Raw genomic sequence first — 21,243 nt, 5'->3', positions numbered from 1 at the left:
AATGAAAACTATTACTATAACTATCAGATAGTTTGTATAGTTCAGTTAACTGATGTTGAACAAATATTTAGAAAAAATAAATATTTAGGAATTTTAGCAATTAAATTTATCTACTAGGAATTGTGTTCATCAAAATGCATGATCATAGTTTGAACTTTCACATAATATATAAAACATTTTCATAAAAAGTAGCATCACCACAGTAATGCCATTAAAATGTAAAAGTGTTAGGGATTATTGACCTTTTTCCTTCAATTCATTTATGGTGACAGTCTCAGGTACCACAACACACTTCTTCTTCAGTCTGAGAATCCCATACTCTCAGCAAAGGCATTGTCTATCAACAGTATTTTGAAATATATTCATTACACCAACTCACACAGCCATGTAGTAACCATGCATAAAATAAAATACTCAACTCGTTACTGGCAATATCAATGAATAATGCACCAAAATTCAGAATTAAATGAACTGACACATTGCCTTCTAACAATGTCAAAAAATTTTATAGAACATCTAATCATAACATCCCAAAAAGAACTGTCTTAAAATATTTGCCCTAAACATTTACAGAAAGTGTCGGGTGACTGCCCTCTTGTAACGCCAACACCAGCACTTTAATTCTAAACATGCAGATATTTGTTATCAAAACCAGTGAAGACAGTGACACAAACCAACTGTGGTTTGGTTTATGCACTTGACTTATAAAGCCCAGAGAATTAATCTACATGCATGGAAAGATATGCAAATTTGTTAATCACACAAATTTTACCATTCAGTAAATATGTCTCAAGTGGAAATTTGATGAATAGGTCATGATAGCCAATAACACTAAATTCTTCTTCAAAATCTAACACGTAAGATAATGTATGGCTATCAACATAGATGATGTGTGTGTTTTGTGTCAGAAAATACTTCTTTTGATCATGGACCACGATACTGACTACATATGCAAATTTGGGAAAATGATCTTTATCATATGATGTGATCAAAATATAACCTTCCTGGAACAAACACCCATGAATAGTAACGTGTTTGGTGATAAAAACTGACGTCACTGCTGGAAAGATTGCGGACACACATCTTCTGTGTGCAGTTATCATTTCATCCAAATTTACTTCTAAACCTTCTTTTACTTCATCCCCAGAGTAAAGAAAATTTTGAGTAAATGTTCCTCTACTTGTCACCATTTGTCTGCACAACCATTTCTGATGAAATTTTGCCATACTTAATGGTAAATTCTTGAAGCATCGCCACTTTTTGTTCTTAAAGAAAGCATGTTTTGCTTCAAACCGCATACACCATTGCCATCTCCCTGGACCAAATAATTCAATTTGTTTTGGAATATGGCACATGAAATGCATCTTGGGTTTTATTTTGGTCTTAGGATAAGCTTTCATGAAATTTTCATGGTGACTTTCTATTAAATCACGCAAGTCCTGAGCTGTCTCTTTGGAAACATGTGGGTTGAGTGTAATTTGTGTTATCTGAATGAGTTTCAAAAGTGTAACTCCACTTTCAAATTACCAGCTGGAAGTTTGGAACCTAAAATCACTGGCAAAATATTTATCAATGTTAGCATGGCTGCTGCAGTTTGCTTTATGCATATATCAACAAGGTAGTGTCTTCTCTCAATGGGCTCTGGTTTGCTATTCATTGCAGAATGAGAATATGGAAACGACAGAATCTTTCCATTCAGCCATGCCAGTTTAAAATACTTTGCTGTTTCAATGCAGTAAGTCAGAAACAGAGCAAGTTCAAAAGGGAAGACACCCTCAAGCAGAACATGCATTGGATCATGCACAAGACATGAAATGATATCAAAATCATGAAGCTCTGAGAGGCAGCTTTTGGCATTTATTCCCCACATTTTGCTCCAATAAGACCTTGCTTCTTTTGATAACTCACTGCTCCCCAGTACCTCACAACATTCTGTGTATTGAGCCACTGTTCTTTCTGGGAAGGATTCGTCTCTGAAATTTCTTGTGATGTCGATGTCAGAGACTAAACAAGTTCGACACTTTTTATAGGCAAACCCCACCCCTTCTTTGAACCCCCCAAGGCAGTTTGATGCTGGAGTGTCAGCCGGCGCCATTACAAGAGCCCCTTCTATATTGAAGTCCCGTCCACTAATTGAAATGTTTAATCCACCTGAAGACATGACATTTACAATTTCAATGAAGTTTTCCAACAACTTGGCAAGGCCATGGCGTCTTAGGCAGTCTGATTTGGCAATGGCCAAGAGAAATATTGTTGGCAACCTTGATCTATATTCCGGTGGTATATTAGCAAATGTAACATAGAAAATAGAAATTTTATGTTTTTTGACATGGGTACCCAGTGGGTTCACTATTTCTACATCATCATTGTACAAAATGATTTGCAATGCTTGTTTGTTCTGAACAAAAAGAGGATGACTCCGGACATAATTACCATCACAAATATCATGCATGAAATCTCCTTCAGTCTCATGATGATGTTCAAACCAGTACAAGAATTCAGGAAGGTAATGTAATCTCTTGACTAGTTCATCAAAAGGCACTACATAACCAAACTCTTGCACTCTTTTCACAACACCCTTCGAGTTCTTCAAACGGTGTCCCAGCAACACGGAATGTGGAAGTATCATTTTAAATTCTGATTCGTAAAACAGAACTCGATTGTGCTCAGAGACAAATTTTTCAAGAGAAGTTTCAACATGTACTTCAGACAAAAGAGCTTCAATGTCTTGATAACCTTTAAGCACAATTTGATCTTTTAGTTTTTTTTTATAAAGATCCAGGTGGTGTTGTATGAATTCAGATGTATGCTCTGCTACTGTGTTCACACCAGACTGAGACAAACCAAGATCTGTTTCTAAAGATAGAAGATAAGAGGCACCAATATGACTGGGATGAAGATCTGCTTCAGGCAACATGTTCTCGTTGTTGCAGCATTCATTTCCATTATTTTCCTGTTCAGTATCATTTGAAATCAAGTCTTGTAGATATACATCCCTGTGTTTTTTGCTCACATGAACTTTATAGCTATTCCACTTCTTTGTACTAAAACAACACTGTCCAACCTGACAAACTATCATAAACCGTGGATCATCCTTATGAACACGAGCTATGTGACTACAAAAGCTACCATGATGCTGAGTGGTGTACACACACATTGTGCACACATACTCCATTAGGAAAATAAAAGAGAATGAAATATGAAAGACAGATAAGCAAATATTTTTTGCATGGACCATTTAGCTTTTTCTTCCAATCAAATTTTAGACAAGTGAAAATGATAGACATGCCTTGCAGATATACTAAAATGACTGTCACAGTTGATGCGACCTGCAAAATTTAATACATTTATATCAGTTGCAGTATACTTTAAACAATGCACATTATAACTAAACTTTTGGACACATAAAGAAACTGTACTGTACAATTTCTTATCATGTAGTACCAACCACCAAGGTTATTTTTTTGAAAAGGAAAAAGGACTTTACATAGTTTATGTCTTGTGAATGTCTATTATGAATACTAAGTAACTCAAGCCATTCTCTCTATTTTTCATAAAAAAAATTTAAAGTAAAGATAATGTCCAGAGTGACCCATTTTCAAATTTGAACAAAAAGTACTAGTAACCCAACGCCAGACTAGTGTTCTTAAATTAAATTTAAATTGCTTTTATGTTTCAGTTCTTCGTCTTGAAAATGAGGTGAAAATCAAGCTCGTTTATAAGGTTTTATCTGTGTAAAGCTTGTCAGAAATAAGTGATAAAAAATGTTTCCCATGGGCATCATTCACATACGCTGCACGTAAAGAATTTGGCAATAAAACAACTGGATGACTGGATGTGCTGAAAAAAGACTTACAAAAATACTTAGTGACTTGATAACTTTAGCAAGATAGAAAAAAATTGTTAGTTTTAGCACTGATTCAGATGTTTTAGATAAACGTACACCACCCACTTGACTATGTGGTTGCCCAGTCTAGGTTATGACTCACTGTTTACACACGATCTTAGACTGCCAGCATCAATACAACATGTAAAAATTAATATGTGAACATTATCTTTGCAATATCATCAATGTAGGTACTTTATTTTCGCAAATCGCTTACCTGGGGAGAAAAATGACGACGTCAGCTTGTTCAGTCTTCTAAAAATGGCGAGGGTCGTGGAGTGGAATGTGTAAACCCCGTAGAAGACGTATGACGGCACTTTTAGAAGATGACGGCACTGTTGCCATAGAGTTACCTCCCTTGGTTCATTTGTCACAATGTCATATGTCACATACAAACTTAATGTCCTGTCTGAATAAGTGATACCTATTTTTCATGGAAATAATGAAAATGATATTAATATATCCCGTGTGTGGGTTACTACTTTTCCCTACTTTTTAGCGAACTGGCACGCCACATTCTAAAAATAGCTTATTGCGTCATCAAAACGTTTACGTCTTTAGGCTACGATCGCGCGAGTTGACGATATTCGCATTGAAATCACTGCGTTTTGAACATGCTGACATCCACTTGAAGATATCTAAAGAATGTCTAGTTATCATGTAATATAAGGCCGGTAGAGATGCAGCGATTGCCTCGATCACCATTCATTGGCGCCAAAATTCATCGAGGCACGCTTGCGTTGACAGATTAACACTATAATGTTAATCAAGAAGAGAGATATATTAACACTGGTGTAAATAAATGAACACTGATGTTAATAATATTACGTAAGTCGTACTTGTATGCAAATAATATTACGTGTATGTGTAAAACAAGGAGTACGACATCTTATTTCATTTAGCCCAATGTTATTTCAATTAGATTAGTTAGAGGGGCAATAACTTTTAAACCAACTTTCCAGCTGTACAGCAAATAAACCAAAATGTCTGAGGTAAGATTAGTTAATTTTTAATATTTCGAACACATTACCATATCTAATATGATACACATTTTCATTAACAACAAGATCTATCGGACTCATCACTGTGCATTGACATTGTTTGAAGACGTGCATAGGCTACCACACATTAACGCCTGTGTTATATGATTAACATCAAGGCGTTGGCAAATCAACACCTGAGGTTTCCGTATAAACGGAGGTGTTAAATATTTAACATATTAACGCGTTAATGCCTAACACTATTTTTTACAGTGTACTGATACGCAAGTCCCATCTAAACAGTAGCTTCGTCTGCAGTTGTGGCCCAAAAACCCAACGAACAAGGCTTCTGAAAGAATTTCCTGAGGAGTTTAGGGATCGTGTCACGCTGTTCTGTGTAGACGACAAGCACAAAGTGAAAGTTGAAGAGTCAGGATGTCCTGTTTCTGATGTAGATAGAGGACGGTAGGTGTTGGTTGGATTAAATGAAACATTTCAAGTGGGAGATCATGACTTTACCAAGTTGTCACTCACACCTAGTGTGTGTCTTGAAGTGGATGTGTGTGGATCATTCTACAGGGGCACTGTACATGTGGGCCTGAAGGACAGTATGTTTCAGCCACCCTCTCTGCTACGCCTTGAACTGGAACAAAAGTCTGGTGAAGAACCAAAAGAGATCTTGCTTGTGTACTCAGATGGTGGGCCTGACCACCGAGGTAACTACCTGTCTGGTCGGCTATCTTTCCCTTTTCCTAGAAAAAACTATGATGCTGCTATTGCAGTTCGCACTCAACCTAAGGGATCGGGTGGTCAGTCTCGCTGGCTTTGTTGACACATGTCATCGGTTCCCAAAAGCTCATTCTGTTGATCACTGGATTGTCTAGTCCAGACTCGATTATATACAGACCGCCGCCATATGGCTGGAATATTGCTGAGTGCGGCGTAAAACTAAACTCACTCACTCGCACTCCACTTTGACATTGATGGATGAGTCCACGTGAACGAATAATGCTGAATCTCCCTCTGAAGCGGTGGTGGTCCGATTAATTGAAATAATCGAAGATTGGTCGCAGTGACTAAACAACCAAGCAATCGATCACATTTTTTCATAATCGAACATAAACGATTTTGGAACTACTGTTTTAGTCTTTGCAATACTTGAAAGACAATGGAACATATCGTTGAAGTTGTCAGAGCATGAAAACGTGTTTAATTCTTAGAAAACTCACTTCACTGACTGAAAAGTCATGACTGAATATTTCTTGAAGACTCCGGGGAAGTCTATGTTCATGATATATTAGTCATCACTTTAAAGCAGGAAGTTGCATCATGTTATACATATCTGCAATAACAACCTGGATAGGAAATCTGAAAAAAGACGCTAACCAATATTTTTCGATGATTGTTCGTTGGTAATGAAACAATCATCAATTGTGATATTTCAACCAATTGCCAACACTACTCTGCAGTCAGCTGGTGTAATGAGAAGGGCCAGTCTACAAGTCTGACAGCAGGAGACAGGATCGCACACGAGCCTCCAGAATTGTTGCGAGAATCCTCCTCTTGCCTTGGCAACATGGCATGAGGTTAATTTGACGCCAGTCTGAAGAATGAACAGTTGTAACTCGTTGCAAATTCACAATTCCGTTTACTTGGTAATTGAAAAAGACTACACAAAGCATTTGCAAACATGCACGAAACTGTCACATGATCCAATGAAGGATTTCACATTGATGTGGATGTACTTTTAAATGTCTCAACACCTTGACTGGAGTTCTTTAGAATATCTTTGTATGCTTAATAACAGGCAGAGAGAATTTACTCAATTTTTAAGACCTCAGTGCCCTTATTTTCGAAACGTTCGTAGCCCTAAGAATTCGTAACTTTGATCATACATAACCAATGTATGAAAAACGGGCCTAAGAAGGTCATAGTGCTACGTTTCATGAATAGCTAGCCTAGCCCATACACACACAGGAATTTGGGTATAGATTATGCATATATAATGCAGAATTAATTGCGTAGCTTTGGAACTTTACTGAGATATTTTCCGATTTATTTAACAGTCTTTTTGTTTTTCATAGACTTCAGGTTTATGAACTTGTCGATGGATAGCTGTTGTCGTTCTTGGCTGCACGGATCATAAACCATCATTACATGATATGCATCCTCAATGAGAGATATATTATTAGAATAGTAGTAGGTGCACAGTCTTTCTTCACGTGGGTTATTGGAGGGTCGTACACTTTTTGGCTAGCCTAAAGCAATTGCTGCATCTTAATCTTTCAGTGGCTATTTTATAGTGTAAAATACCATTAATAACTTAATTCAAATAATGTACCCTTCAAAGCGTGAATTCTTTAACCTAAAATACCTTCGAACATAGAAGAATACGCCCAAATTAAAACATTGTACAAACTTGTAAATGACTTCTCTTATTAAAATATCTCGTCACGATATGGCTGCAATATTGCCGATAAATATTAACCCACTCACTCACCAAATAATGCCTTTGAAAATTGTCATTCTCATGCCTATTCATAGCGTATTCAAATGATACTAAGAGACCATTTACTTCAAATGGAAATATACACTGAGAAAATACACAATGTACTTGTCTTAGAAAGAGAACTGTACATGAACCGCAAAATTGTGATAAGAGAATGACAATTACTTTCAGAAATGTCACAGGCTTAAAACAAAACAGAGTTATCTCACTTATACAATTATACACACACTATACCATTGAAGAGTTATGTCCCTTACATCAGTGTGCCAAGCAATGCACCAAAGTTCAAATCCTGGTACTTTTAAAATAATACATACAATGTGAAATTAATGATTGAGTCGGGCAAGGATTTACATGGATTCCTGTATTTGAAGGTCCCTGGGACTCATACTCTTAAATTTCAGGGGTCCTGGACAACAAAATGGGGGTCCCAGACACTTAAATATTACCATTGCTACTGTTATTGTATTGTGTATCATGATCATCACATAGTTACAGTAATTAAATTGCAAATAATACCATAACCCACCTATAAGCAAACTCCGTGATAACGTATTGTAAAGTATTTAGACTTTTTCTGAGTCCCTGTGGACGCGCAAATATATTTTGTAGCGTCCATTGTCATATTTTATGCGTACCCAGCAAACATGACATAACTGGGCCAATAACGGCTCCCTTCGCCACTTGTAACTTCAGTAACGGCATTAAGTATTAACCTAAATGGCCCGTTATGTATTTTACAGTACTGTCTTAACTGTATCGTTTTAATACTGGCCCAGTCGCAACATCACATTGTTTAAAGGCATTGTCTTACGTTACTGGGCCAGTATGCTGCATACAGTATAGGACAAAGTTATTGGTCCGGTACTGGCACAGTAATGAAATACGGTACGGGGCCACTAAAGGGCCACAACGTAAATGGTGCATTGTGGGTAAATTGAATTGCATTGTGGGTTAAAAATGTGCCCGTCATTTTGTCGTCTGCTGGAGGTGAGGGGTTGAGGTGTCAGGAAAACATTTGGCCAATTATGTAGGTATTCTTTGAAAACAACATATAAATCATATGTAACTTTAAGCCTACTATAAAGGTGTACTGGAAAAGGTCTATTACCACTTTGGGTCCATTCAGTTTTGCTCCAAACAAAACTGTTTTTCCTTCCACATTCAAAATCTGCGTGCAGTTCCTTTACCACAATCTAACTACAGTAATGTCGTACTTGACAAAACGAAGGAAAATAGAATCTAAGCTAAGAGAAAACATACAGATTATTCAACAAGGGGTTTTACAGACAGAAACAGACACAAGGGAACATATTTCACCTTATATACAACAAAGAACATATTCTCCACCTGGTACATGTACAGACTATTATTCAACTAACTACACAGATTTAAATTGTAGTAGTAGTGTTATAAACACAGATGGTGCTGGATTTTCTTTCACCTACCAGTCTGGAAATGATCAACATGCAAATGGAAGTGATGATGATACTGATTGTGAAGGTGGTTGTGAAGATGAGCTTGATTGTGATGATGATGTTGATGGGCAATTGTTTGAAATTCTTTCACACTGGGCAGTGAAATACAACATTTATCATACTGCTCTCGGGCATTTACTGTCCGCGCTTAAGCAATTTCACCCATTGCTTCCAAAAGACCCCAGAACCTTGTTACAAACAGGAAAAGTAGATGGTATTAAGAATATTGCAGGTGGGGCCAACACTATCATATTGGTGTGAAATCCAACATTCTTTTGAAGTTGTCATCGGATACTCACTCACAAATGTTAGATACCATTCTAATACAAATAAATGTTGATGGTCTTCCCTTGTTTAAGAGTACAAATGATCAGTTTTGGCCAATTTTAGGCCTGATTCAAGACAAGGGTCAATCGGATCCATTCATCATTGGCTTGTTTTCAGGAAATCATAAGCCATCTAACCCTGAAACATTTCTGAGTGACTTTGTCAGTGAAATGGTGGGGTTGCAATCTGATGGTTTGGTGTACAATGGAAAGATATATAAAGTGAACATAGCATCATTTGTTTGTGATGCACCGGCTCGAGCTTTCATTAAAAGGGTTAAATCTCATTCTGGTTATTCAGGATGTGAAAAGTGTACACAGAGTGGTACCTATCAAGGGAAAATGGTGTTCTTAGAAACTGATGCACCCTTAAGAACAGATGTAGCCTTTCATGAGATGGTAGATGAAGATCATCATACAGGCCCAAATCCTATGAGGCAGTTGTCTATTGGCATGGTGACGCAATTCACACTTGACTACATGCATATGGTATGTCGTGGTGTCATGAAACGCTTGCTTTGGATTTGGAGAAAAGGACCCCTTCACTGTCGTCTAGGCTCCCAAACGAAAACCTTAATATCAGAGGCCTTGATGTGCCTTACTTGTTACATGCCACATGAGTTTGCACGAAAACCAAGGGCACTTTCTGAAGTTGATAGATGGAAAGCAACCGAGTTTTGGCTTTTTTTGCTTTATACTGGACCTTTAGTATTGAGGGGCAAGATACAAAATGAGATGTACAAAAACTTCATGCTTCTGTCAACTGCAATCGGTATTCTTGTGAATCCTATATTTTGCAATGTGTACGCAGATTACGCACAAGAACTTCTTGTCTCTTTTGTTCACCATTTCTGTCAGCTTTATGGTACAGATCAGGTAGTTTACAACGTCCATGGCTTAGTGCATCTCGCTGAGGATGTAAGACGTCATGGCCCACTTGATGCATTTTCTGCATTTCCCTTTGAAAATTTTCTCCAATACCTGAAAAGGTTGGTTAAAAAACCCAATTTTGTCCTTGAGCAAGTGGTGCTCCTTTTCGCATGTTTAGCAAATTGAATACAGAGGGGTTTTGCTTCCAATTAGTCACATTAGTGACATGTTTTATAGATGAATCCTAGCACTGTATCAATTGTTCAACTCGTGCCAGTTAACAGTCTGCTGTTATAAAATTTTAAATGTAACCGAGATTCCTTTGGGGGAACAATGGTCATAGTTCGTGTACATTTGCACTGTCTATTTACATCATGATACATGAAATTTTGAGTGCATCCTCTGGGGGAGGCGCGTCGCCTCGCTCACAGTGCCCACTTAACAGCTGGGTGGCCATGGACTGGAGCAATGTAGATTTAGTCTCCTTGGTCAAGGCTGACACAGGTCTAGTGTTGTTTCATACAAAAGGGTCCAGAATGTAAAAGTGCTATGGTACCAGTACACAAAATCTCTTACGGGGCCAGTACAAGACCAGTACACTGCCAGTACAACGCCAGTGTGTTGCTATTTGTACTGGGCCATTTCCGCGCCAATGTGCAAAACGTTACTGGTCCGGTACTGAGATCCGTTATCAAGCCTGTATCGTGGTCTTTATAATACCAGTACGGGCCCAGTAATGTCATGTTAGCTGGGTATATGACGCCGGAATTCGCGTCCTGTAAATCCCAATGGCATGGAAAATTCATTTCTCAATACAACTTGCCTACTCACCCTGGTGGTGCCATAATCCTCCTCTGGATTTCCTCATGAAAAAATCTTAAGTCTAAATTATGAAATTGCTTAGCTAAGATTTTAGATAAGACTGGATCATGAAACTGTCGGAGCAAAATCTCAGCTAAGACTAAGACTAAGACAGCTGCCATGGCAATTTTAGAATCATCTAGTCATGTTCGGTCACACTTCATTAATTGAGCAGAAGTTTACTAGAAAGTTTACACTAGTTTACACCTGCTCAGACATTCCAAACAAGTCAATTGAAGCTTTTATCCCTGTCGCGGGAATTTTAGTGGTTTTACGGTATGGGCAGAAGTTACGTATTAGTAGTTTGTTTGTCAACTCAAACAGGTGCTGGAATATCTTCTGACTGAGTCACTCAGCTGTCAGTATGGCGGAGCAAAGCTCAGACACCGAAGAGAAGATCCAACTGGACCCCTCAAGAGGAGACGATACTCATCGAAGAGGTGACCAAGAGGGAGAGTCTCTTCGGAAAACTGGACGGGGTCAGTCGGACAAGAACAACATCACAACAAGAAAAAAATCAGTACATGGGAAGACGTTGCAGCGATTGTGAACTCGTAAGTTGAGATTAAATTTGCTTGGATAAAGATATAGATTCTATCACAAATTTATAGCTAAAATACATGGAATTCTCATGAAACGGCCCTCCTGTTATCAGAAATTTGCGGGCCGCTGCAAAAGATATTGGACCGCTCAGCCTTAACAACGGGCCACTATCAGTTCTGTTGTCAAGTGACGTCATAGAGGGTGCGTAGGTTCATTCGACTTTGGCTTTGGACTGGCAGATATTCAGGGGCAAACAAGTCAAAGCACCCCGAATTTCCGCCTTAAATAGCGGTAATATTGGCTTTCTTGCTGGTGCTAGCCTTAACAATTGCACTATTAACGTTGTTGTTAAACCAAAACCGAACACTGAAAACTGACGTTGTGTCTGGCATAGTTTGACATGGTGCAGGCTATGGCCAAGGTCGAATATCGTCACGTTCCGTGTGACGTCACTTGAATTGTTCGACGACGTAATCGTATTCGGTCAGTCAACCCCGTCAGAAGTTGGTTGTGAGTAAACTTGCACTCGAATTCCTTCATTGTTTCCTTTTTCTTTTCAACACAAATTCACTGGAAAAAAAATGCATGTTTCCAAGCTTGGAAATGTCTTGGAAAGATGATGTTTCCAAGACATTTCCAATCTTGGAAAGATGATGTTTCCAAGACATATCCAAAATGGATACATGAGATATCCATACGTTTCCAATTATTGGATATGTGCACAAGGGGAGATAACTGGTGGGTGATGGTAAATGTACGCCGAAAGACCTGACCCTCGTTACTTGATGAGCGAATCAAGGCCGTAGATTAACCAATTAACAACTTTATAGTCATTAAAATCAGGCTGTTTGTAGCCTTTATGACTATACTGGTTGGACCACTGAATAATATCACGCTACAAAATGAACTTGAACAGCAACATTTTCAGGTTATCATTTGCGCCTCTAAACATTGAATGAAATAATTACTCTTTATGATGAAATGGATCAGAGAACATTATAATGGCATAAATGAGGCTTTAATGACTCATGTAATGGTGAAATTAAAAATTATATAATCACTATGACATTGTTAGTTTACTCATGGCCAGACACATCAACCTGGTACCGGTAGATTTATATGTATTACGTAAACATTCAGTATTTCTTAGTACCTGAGATAAGATTACACAAATTTTCAGTGAGACGTTTAATCTCAGATCATTTTGTTAGGTAGCATTCACTAAAGTAAAACTTCAATAGATCGGTCATTGGCACACTGAAGCAGATTTCACTTATACTGCATTAAACAGTATGGGGATACATAAGGCATCATACCACGTATGTGATAACAATACCTGATTATTGCATACATTTCGATGTACATCTTTCAGCATAAACAAGTTGGTTCAACTTGGTTGTATGTTGATTAATTTCCAATTTTTATATGTCCACAAGGGGAGATAACCGATGGGTGATGGTAAATGTACGCCCAACGACCTTATCAAGGCCGTTAAGATTCACCAATTAACAAGGCCTGCTGTCTTGTTAATTAGCAAGTGAACAGTTAAAACAGCCTCTGGAAGGATAACCCAGTTCCCAGTTTATATGCCTCTTACAACTTCAACTTCTTTATTCTCATAAAACCACCATCGGTGGTACAAGAGCATTTAACTATACAATATTTACAAATGTGTATACATATGGACATGCGTCATGATGATGAGTTATTTATGTAACAATTTATACAAATGAGAGATAAAAAGTGATAGACAGTTGCTAAGTTTAAATATGACCTTGCTAATAGTTGCTTAGCTTGCTTAGCTTTGATTTTCTGTAAGAATTAAGTGACGTGCATTTAAAAAAGATAATGAAATTCGTCACCAACTAAGTTGCAATTACATAGTCTACATAATCTTTCTTCTCTCGGTATGTTCTGCCAGTTTCGATTGTAAGATTTAAATTTGAGGTTCTAAACTTCAAAATAGGGTCATGTATAGATTTTGGAAATAGAAGGTATTTTTCAAAAGACAGTGGGTTTTTTAAATATTGAATATAGAAACCCCTTAGGGCTGGAACGTTTATCTTCTTGCCATCTTAGGATAACTTGATCTGTTAAAATTCGCTTTGCTTTCTAAACGAGGGACATCTTGCATTTGGTTTTGTGATAAGGTTTTAGTTTCTATGTATGTGTGAACGAGGAACCTGGCATTTTTTACCGACTGAACTTAAAGGTCACATGCAACAAAAAAAAAAAAATCGAACATAATTAAAACACAGTTTTCACTTATTCATGATATATACAACGCATTGCTGCTTAAGAAAAACAAATAAACAAATTATAAGCCCATAATCGCAAATCAAAGTGCAATATTTTATACTTCGGTTTACTTCTCTCGAAACGAAGCAGTCAGTGATAGCCGGGATACCGAACCCAGTCTGAGCCAGTGTGCGTGCACTCAACTGTAACGGAGATGATTTTATTGGCTCATTTACCTGTGTTTATGGCCCGATACGCGTTAAGTTCAAATTGCATGTGGTCAGTGATTGAAGATGTGTATTGCATATTGTCATTAGCAGACAGGCAGGCAGGCAGACATATAGGTGTTATTGAAACAGACATTGAGTTTTGTTTGCAATCAATATGTTATTTTATGTAACGAGTACATTATTTACTTCTTTGTGTAGGCCTACATATAATCAGGATATATGCATCTTATTTCAAGCTCCATGAACCTATTCACTGCGCATGCGTTATGAGAGCAGCGCAGCTGTTGAAACCAATTTTCCCCAGTTTCGGGGAAATTCAGTGAATCGTTTGAACTCCGATTTCGCGGGCTTTTTTAATCGCGTTTTTAACAACTTTATAAGTTGAATTTGCATTTTTTATGATTTGTTTCGGTAACTCCATACCAAAAGGTATCAGAATCTGCAAAGTTGTATTTTACGTTGCATGTGACCTTTAACATTGTTCCATGGTCAATATCGCAATATTGGCGCAATGGTAGTATACAGGAGTTTGTTTCAAGTTTTGATAGCCCCATTATTATGCAAATAAAATTATCAAAAAATGAATAAATAATGTCATGCTCCTCTCAGAGGGAGGGAACATAGTTTATATAATGATTCTTATATTTCCTTGTCAAAACAGAATTCACAAATCACAGATATTTTGTGTGGGTTTGTGCGCATAATTTAATATATCATCCAACTTGATAGTAATTAAACAGCAGGCCGGTGGTAACCATAATGACTATATTGTTGGACCATTTGAAGAATGGATTGGAATAGTAACACTTCCATGTTATCATTTGAGCTTCAAAACATTGGATGAAAGAAAAACTATTTAGGATGAAATAGATCAGATCATTATAATGGCATTATATATACATTAAAGCGTCATTTATGCTATTATAATGATCTGATCTATTTCATCCTATATAATATATATATTATAGAAGATATATTATACTATATATTATACACCAGCCACCAGACACGTCAACTTAATTAATTATTGCTGGAACATTGTTAAAAGCGACGTAAACTTTCTCCACTTATCTAAAACATTCCATACTCAGTGTTGACCCATGACAGATCATTAATCATTCTTGGGATGTTGGTTTTGGACGGTGGTCCACGGACACGCCTTTGCCTTTGGGATGGCCCCTTGACCTTGCAACTGTTGAAAAGTTTCATCAGCAAGCCTCTTTGCTGACATCAGTTCTCGTGACTCGACCTTCGGTCGCACAATAAAATATCTGAAGCCACCTTCGTCAATATCACTTTCTTCCGATGACATGAGTTGAACATTCTTCAAAGCCTCTTCATACTTGGTCTTTTTGTGGCTGGGAGGTCAGCTTTTCGAATACCCTTCACTCTGTTACGACTCTTCTGAAGAAAACAAACCAATATGCTCATACTTATATTTCCATATAGGTAAAGTGAGTGTAAAACCAACGTGATAATTGAATTAATGGCTATTCTGATAATCTTATGGTCAGTAATATCGATAGTTGCATGTTTAGTGGATTTGAACACAGTTAATAGTTAATATTTATTGGCCATGTTCAGCCTCTAACAAAAACTCAATGTTTAACAATACATAATCCCTTGTTAATTGATAAGTGAGTCATTTCAGTTAAGATTCACTAATTGACAAGGCCTAATCCCTTGTTGAGTGATGAGTGAGTCATGTCAGTTAAGGTTCATCAATTAACATGTTAATTGATGAGTGAGTCAAGTCAGTTAGGACACCTTGTTGTGTTTTTATTTTTACTTACTGTAGATTTTCTAGAGTATTTTCTCATGTCATCATTCCGCTTTGTTCGGCTGCCACATTTCTGTCTTGAGGCCCTTTCCTTCTTTGTCTGTAGACATCTTTTCATAGCAACTGAACAAAAAAATGCAATACAGTGGCAGAAAACGCATGAATATTACATATCTAACGAAGTCATCACAAAATACAATGGTTAAAAAAATCGCCCATGAACATAACAGGTTTTGTACTACGCAACAAAAATCACTTTCGGAAAGTCAAGAAATGAGAATTATCATTACATTATAGTGGGTCTTGCTTATTTATGGCTGTGCAGTGACGCATGTAAATGCATCATTAACTGATTAAGAACTGTATAGCAAAACTGCAATACCTTGAAATTCAGGGCGCGGAATAGCAGGGAGTGCTGTCTTAGCAAAGTTCCAAGCATAGTCCACAACTTCCTTTTGTTCTGCTCTGCTTCCAACCTGAATTTAAAGTTCTAAATTTATTGTCTTGTGGAAGACAAAGTTATCACTCAAGAGTCAAGATTGTCGTAATTCTACCTGAAGTTGCATTTGTTGAACGGTTTAATGCATTGAAACTCTTGAATTTAGTGTATATATATATATATATATATATATATAGTATATTCATACTTGTATTGTGGATTTAGAGCCATCCCTCCAGCAGTCTCTGCATTCTGAAGTGCCTGCCTCACAGTTGCCTGTAAAAGATTTATGGGAAAAAATACAACATTCCGATAAATATGACTTGCGTGTCAGCGGCACGATATGGCTGCAATATTGCCGATGTGACAGTAAATATTAACTCACTCAAGTGTGTCAGAACACTGAATCGTCTAAAAATCATTACCAAAAGTTACTGAAATGGCAGCAGAAACACCTTTGCATGGTTAGTTGCTTTCTGTTTGTTTCCAGTCACTGGTTCTTGACTATCCCTTCCTCTCTGCAGTCTCTCCAGTTGTTTTTGCATATCTGCAATCTGCAAATGAAATTACTGAAAATGACATACTTTCTTGCAGAGTAACTCTTTGTTTTGACAACTAGTACATTTTCCAAAACTGCCCCCCACGTTCACACCTTGATTACTTCTTTAAGTGGCATTTAGAAGCTGGTATGATGAGGATCAAGAACTTTTATGGATATGACAACTTCTTTGTTGCAGTGGATGCGACGTTTCGGTGTAGATTCTAACACCGTTATCAAGCAAATGATGCACAATGTATGCACAAGGAGAATTATATACATGACGGGTATGTGTTTATACAGTAGAGGAGGTTAATGTGCAGTGTGTTGACATGGGGCTTGTTGTGATAGGAGATGATTGAAGCCAGTGGAGAAAGGTGGGTTATTCTTGATTAGGCTTGATTAGTTGATCGTAAGCCGTAGGGATGTAATAACCTTGATCTCTGTTGATTAGTTAATTATTTAAGTAATAGACAGGTGGCCTCTCCGGGAAGCTTCTTTCAAGTGGAACATACACTCAGATAATGTACAAGTGTATAACCGCAAAAGAAAAACAAATAACTATAACTCGGTGATTTAGCGCTACACCATACCTGTCGATCTCTCATTGCGACATCTCGTCTCAGGGCACCAATAGCAATCCACATTTTGTCCTCCATCAGCTTCATCTTCCATTATCTGTAGAATATCTTCCGTGTGTTGCTTCTCTGAAACTGTACAATTCAAAGTTATTTGCTGAAGAACTGCCTTGTCGTCCTGATGTCATATACTACCCATCAAAAGTTTAGACTCAAATAAAGCACTCACTGTATGATATGAATATATGGTTACATCAAAGATGAATTTCTCCAACAACTTTTGGGAACCAACTGCAAACCTTATGCAGATGAATTGCACGAGGATCATGCATCAAATAACTGAAAATCGTGTGCAAATATCGTGCATGAGAACAGCTGCGTTTTGGTGCAAAGTTTTGTTAAAATTCACATGCATCCAAAAAATCAAACATACCGAACCCAGTCAGAGCGGGTGTGATTGCACTCATGTGTAACGGGGTCGTTTTATTGGTTCATTAGCTGATGCACTCATTCGGTTTTGTTTATGGCGTAATAAGCCCGATAGGTGTTAAGTTCAAATTGCATGTTGTCAGTGACATTGAAATTGTGTGTTGCATATTGTCGTGAGCAGACAGGCAGGCAGATTGAGTTTTGTTTGCTTACCACAATCAACATGTTTTTTTGTTTATGCAACGAGGATATTATTTACTTGTTTGTATATATATAATCCTGATATGCATCGTGTTTCAAGCTCCGCGAACCTGCTCACTGCGCATGCGTTGTGAGCGCAGCTGTTGAAAGCACTTGTTCCCCCAGCGCTAGTGGAAATTTAGTGAATCGTTTGAACTCCGACTTAGCTGGCTTTTTTCATCGCATTTTTTTCCAACTTTATGAGTTGAATTTGCATTTTTGATGACTTGTTTCAGTAATTCCAAAGGTATCAGAATCTGCAAAGTTGTATTTTACGTTGCATGTGACCTTTAAGAATTTCACGGAGTTTCTTCGTTTCTTGAAATCTTGACAATAACCTTTTCGGCATTACAAATTTGTTTTACGATACTTCAGTTCATGTGTAAACTGTACCTTCTAAAACGTGGAATATTTTGCAAACTCTATATCAGGACAGTTGACTGAAGTAAGTCGCTATTTTGTTATAGCCAAGCACTTCCCGTAAAATGATAAGATAAAGTATATTGTTATATTAGTAACTAATTTGTATAATCCTGCTATATATAAACGCTACTTACAGCATCTCTTGTCAAGGTTAAACTGATGATCGTCTTCAGTTTCGCAGTCTGTAATTAGAAACATTAGCCTGTGACACACGTAAACATCAAATGCATAACCATCAAAGAAGCCACGTTATATTACAATTACTGGAACTACATTCAGAGGGAACACCCATTGAAACATCGGAGAGAAAGTACCTGATAACAGGAATGAAGCTGCTGCATTTGCACAGGCCGTTGCCGTAGGAGTAGACGTGAACGGCACCGCTGCTCGCTGTTGTCTGATTTTCATTCTTGTCGCTCGCGGACGTGATTGGTGACCGGATTTCTGAAAATTCAGTTGCATTCTTATACAACATTTTGAACCATGATAATGAAATAAACAATGGATATTGGTCATACCTTCACAAGTTTTCTTTCATCGACTCAGATAGAAAAAGTGAACACGTTTGCTGTTGTCTGGACAGAGAAGTCAGAATATATGTTTCCCTTCTTTCAGGACATTAAGATTATCATTAGTTGAGATAGAATGAGGTTTGATTTCACTGACAGTAAGTACAGTAAGTAATACATGGTAGAAGTAGCATTTGACCATGTTAAGAATATGCAGTTGTGACACCGTAATTACCTGGTTGCCTTTGGCAGAGTCTGTCGTACTAGTTTGGTCTGTGTCTATTTGGTATTCACTCCCTGGAACACAAACATAGCATACAAGATAATGTACTGTCTCCGATTCAAAATAGGGATAGGACATATTTTGAAATATCAATTCGACATACAGATCTTTGGTTTACCGTTCTGGCCACTGTACAGTCCCACAGAAAAATAGCCGGTGTTAATTAGGGAGTATATTCAACCTGCTATCCTGACAAGCCCCAGGAGAACTTTTATGACATCCATTAAAGGTTTGAACAGCCAATTAGTCGGTCTGTTACTTTGTTTTCAAATTGTGATTCAATATACTAAATAGTCATTATTTGGTATGGTAGTCTTGAGTGTAACATTTCTCAACAACTGTACTGTTGAAGGAGCACATTGCATCATCAGGATTGCCTTACTGATATCGTGTGTAATCAATAATATACTTACCTGAGCTGATAGCGTCTTCTAAAGAGATATCGCTGACAGACATTCTGGACGGCTTCGTAGATGCAAAATCTCAAATTTACGATAGCACAAAATTCAGTATATTGATGTGCGATAATGGACTGCATTTTCCTATCGGGTGTTCATATATATATTCAGAACTATGAGTTCATCCACTTACATATGAGTTGCTCCTCCCATCTGCAGCTTCTCCAACTTTCTGCTGGTTTCATCTGGCTTGAATAACCTGTTACTGTATTTCGAAACAGTCCGGATGTCACTAATTAAAACCCTCTTCTCATGATTCTTAAATTTATTAGCATACACACCTTGTGAACGCATCTCAAATCTTAACGAATGTCCCTACTGTATTTGTTGGAAGAAATACAATGGGCAGTGCATACAACAATTTGTGGAGCAAGTAAAGAAATATATGTCATACAAATGGTATCGTTGTTTGCCAGTCAGGCACGTTGTTTATTTTAAGGGGTATGTCATGGATTATGAGGCTTGGTCCACTGGGCTTGTTTGATTGTTTATACCAATATCGCACGGCCTTCACAACTGAGGGAATGTTTTTTGTTTAGTAATTATATTGCAGTTCTCCATACAACTCCAAACATCTCCATGTATTCAGGGGGTGGGGCTTTTTTGTTTCGTTTTTATTATTATTCATAAAAATGAATTTGAACAATTTTACACTTTATATGAACACCGGTCCCACACAATTTGTAATACATAATTCAATTGAAGCATGTGGCGTCATATGAACTATCATATGAATGGCATATCAAATACAACAACCATTAAATAAACGTAAATACAGAGTTTCACTTTTGGATGTCCGACATGCCATATCTGACTTCCAACTTCTAATAACAAGCCACAGGGACATTGATTATTGTGACATACACAGTTATGTATGTTATGTTTTATGTATTATTAGTAATTTATCGATTTATGCATGTTTAACATAAAAGGACAAATGAGAGTCCACTTGTGACATTGTTGGCTTGGACATTTCCTCTTTCACCCGGTGTCCTCTCACTAAGTCAGATTCTGTAAAAACTGGTCTCATAGTTTGTTTCAACAAAAAGCTCAATTAGTGAGATTCGTGAAATTTCTATTAAAGTTATATGTATCATTTGCTTGCTTATGTTATGCTTATCTTCCAAATGTATGCCTGTCTGTGGAATCATCTGTGACTTTGTGTCCTGGTTTCTATGGAAATTAATTTGATATAAAATGAAACATGTAACATGATTCTTGTAAATGGTCACATTAATTTAGTTACACTGTGATTTATTAAAAGGAAATTCATTTGAGTATTTGTCAAACCTCGCATCTTTGACAACACAACAAATCTACTGTTAAAGTGCATGAGATTTCGTGAATACACCCGTTGCATAACACTGTTAATGAACACAAATCTTTGCGACAGGTGTTAATTGAGAATGTACACTATTTCCCCTGTTTGTAAAAGCACCGTAATGAGATTGGGGTTATTACCTTCAAAGTCTTATGATAAAAAAGGCTAGTGTGTGTTTTAACAGGCATGATTGGAGTTGAAATTTGATGTTTCATGACATAATATATTTGGTGTTGCCACCATGAACTCATTAAGCCAGAGAGTCGCTTCACTGCTCAACACCTGGAGCCCCTCACTGATTGCCTGGCTCGCTGTGGTGAGACT

At 37.4% G+C, this 21,243-nt stretch overlaps 1 protein-coding gene across 1 annotated transcript; it reads right to left on the bottom strand.

Annotated features, from left to right (window-relative positions):
- Positions 1–16,644: 16,644 nt before the first annotated feature.
- Positions 16,645–19,712, bottom strand: LOC124271137. Its single transcript, XM_046706204.1, has 6 exons — positions 19,554–19,712; positions 19,093–19,154; positions 18,663–18,792; positions 18,483–18,530; positions 17,272–17,391; positions 16,645–16,694 (listed from the first exon to the last, which is right to left on the bottom strand). Exons 1-6 carry the CDS (start codon positions 19,594–19,596, stop codon positions 16,645–16,647), a joined length of 453 nt encoding a protein of 150 aa, XP_046562160.1. The 5' UTR covers positions 19,597–19,712.
- Positions 19,713–21,243: the final 1,531 nt, after the last annotated feature.

The sequence above is a fragment of the Haliotis rubra genome, unplaced genomic scaffold (assembly GCF_003918875.1).
Source record: "Haliotis rubra isolate DU_JTF1 unplaced genomic scaffold, ASM391887v1 Scf1579, whole genome shotgun sequence".
In the NCBI taxonomy this organism is placed as follows: domain Eukaryota; kingdom Metazoa; phylum Mollusca; class Gastropoda; order Lepetellida; family Haliotidae; genus Haliotis; species Haliotis rubra.
Note: the sequence above shows the minus strand (reverse complement) of the source record. Positions and strands in the feature narration are given on the sequence as shown.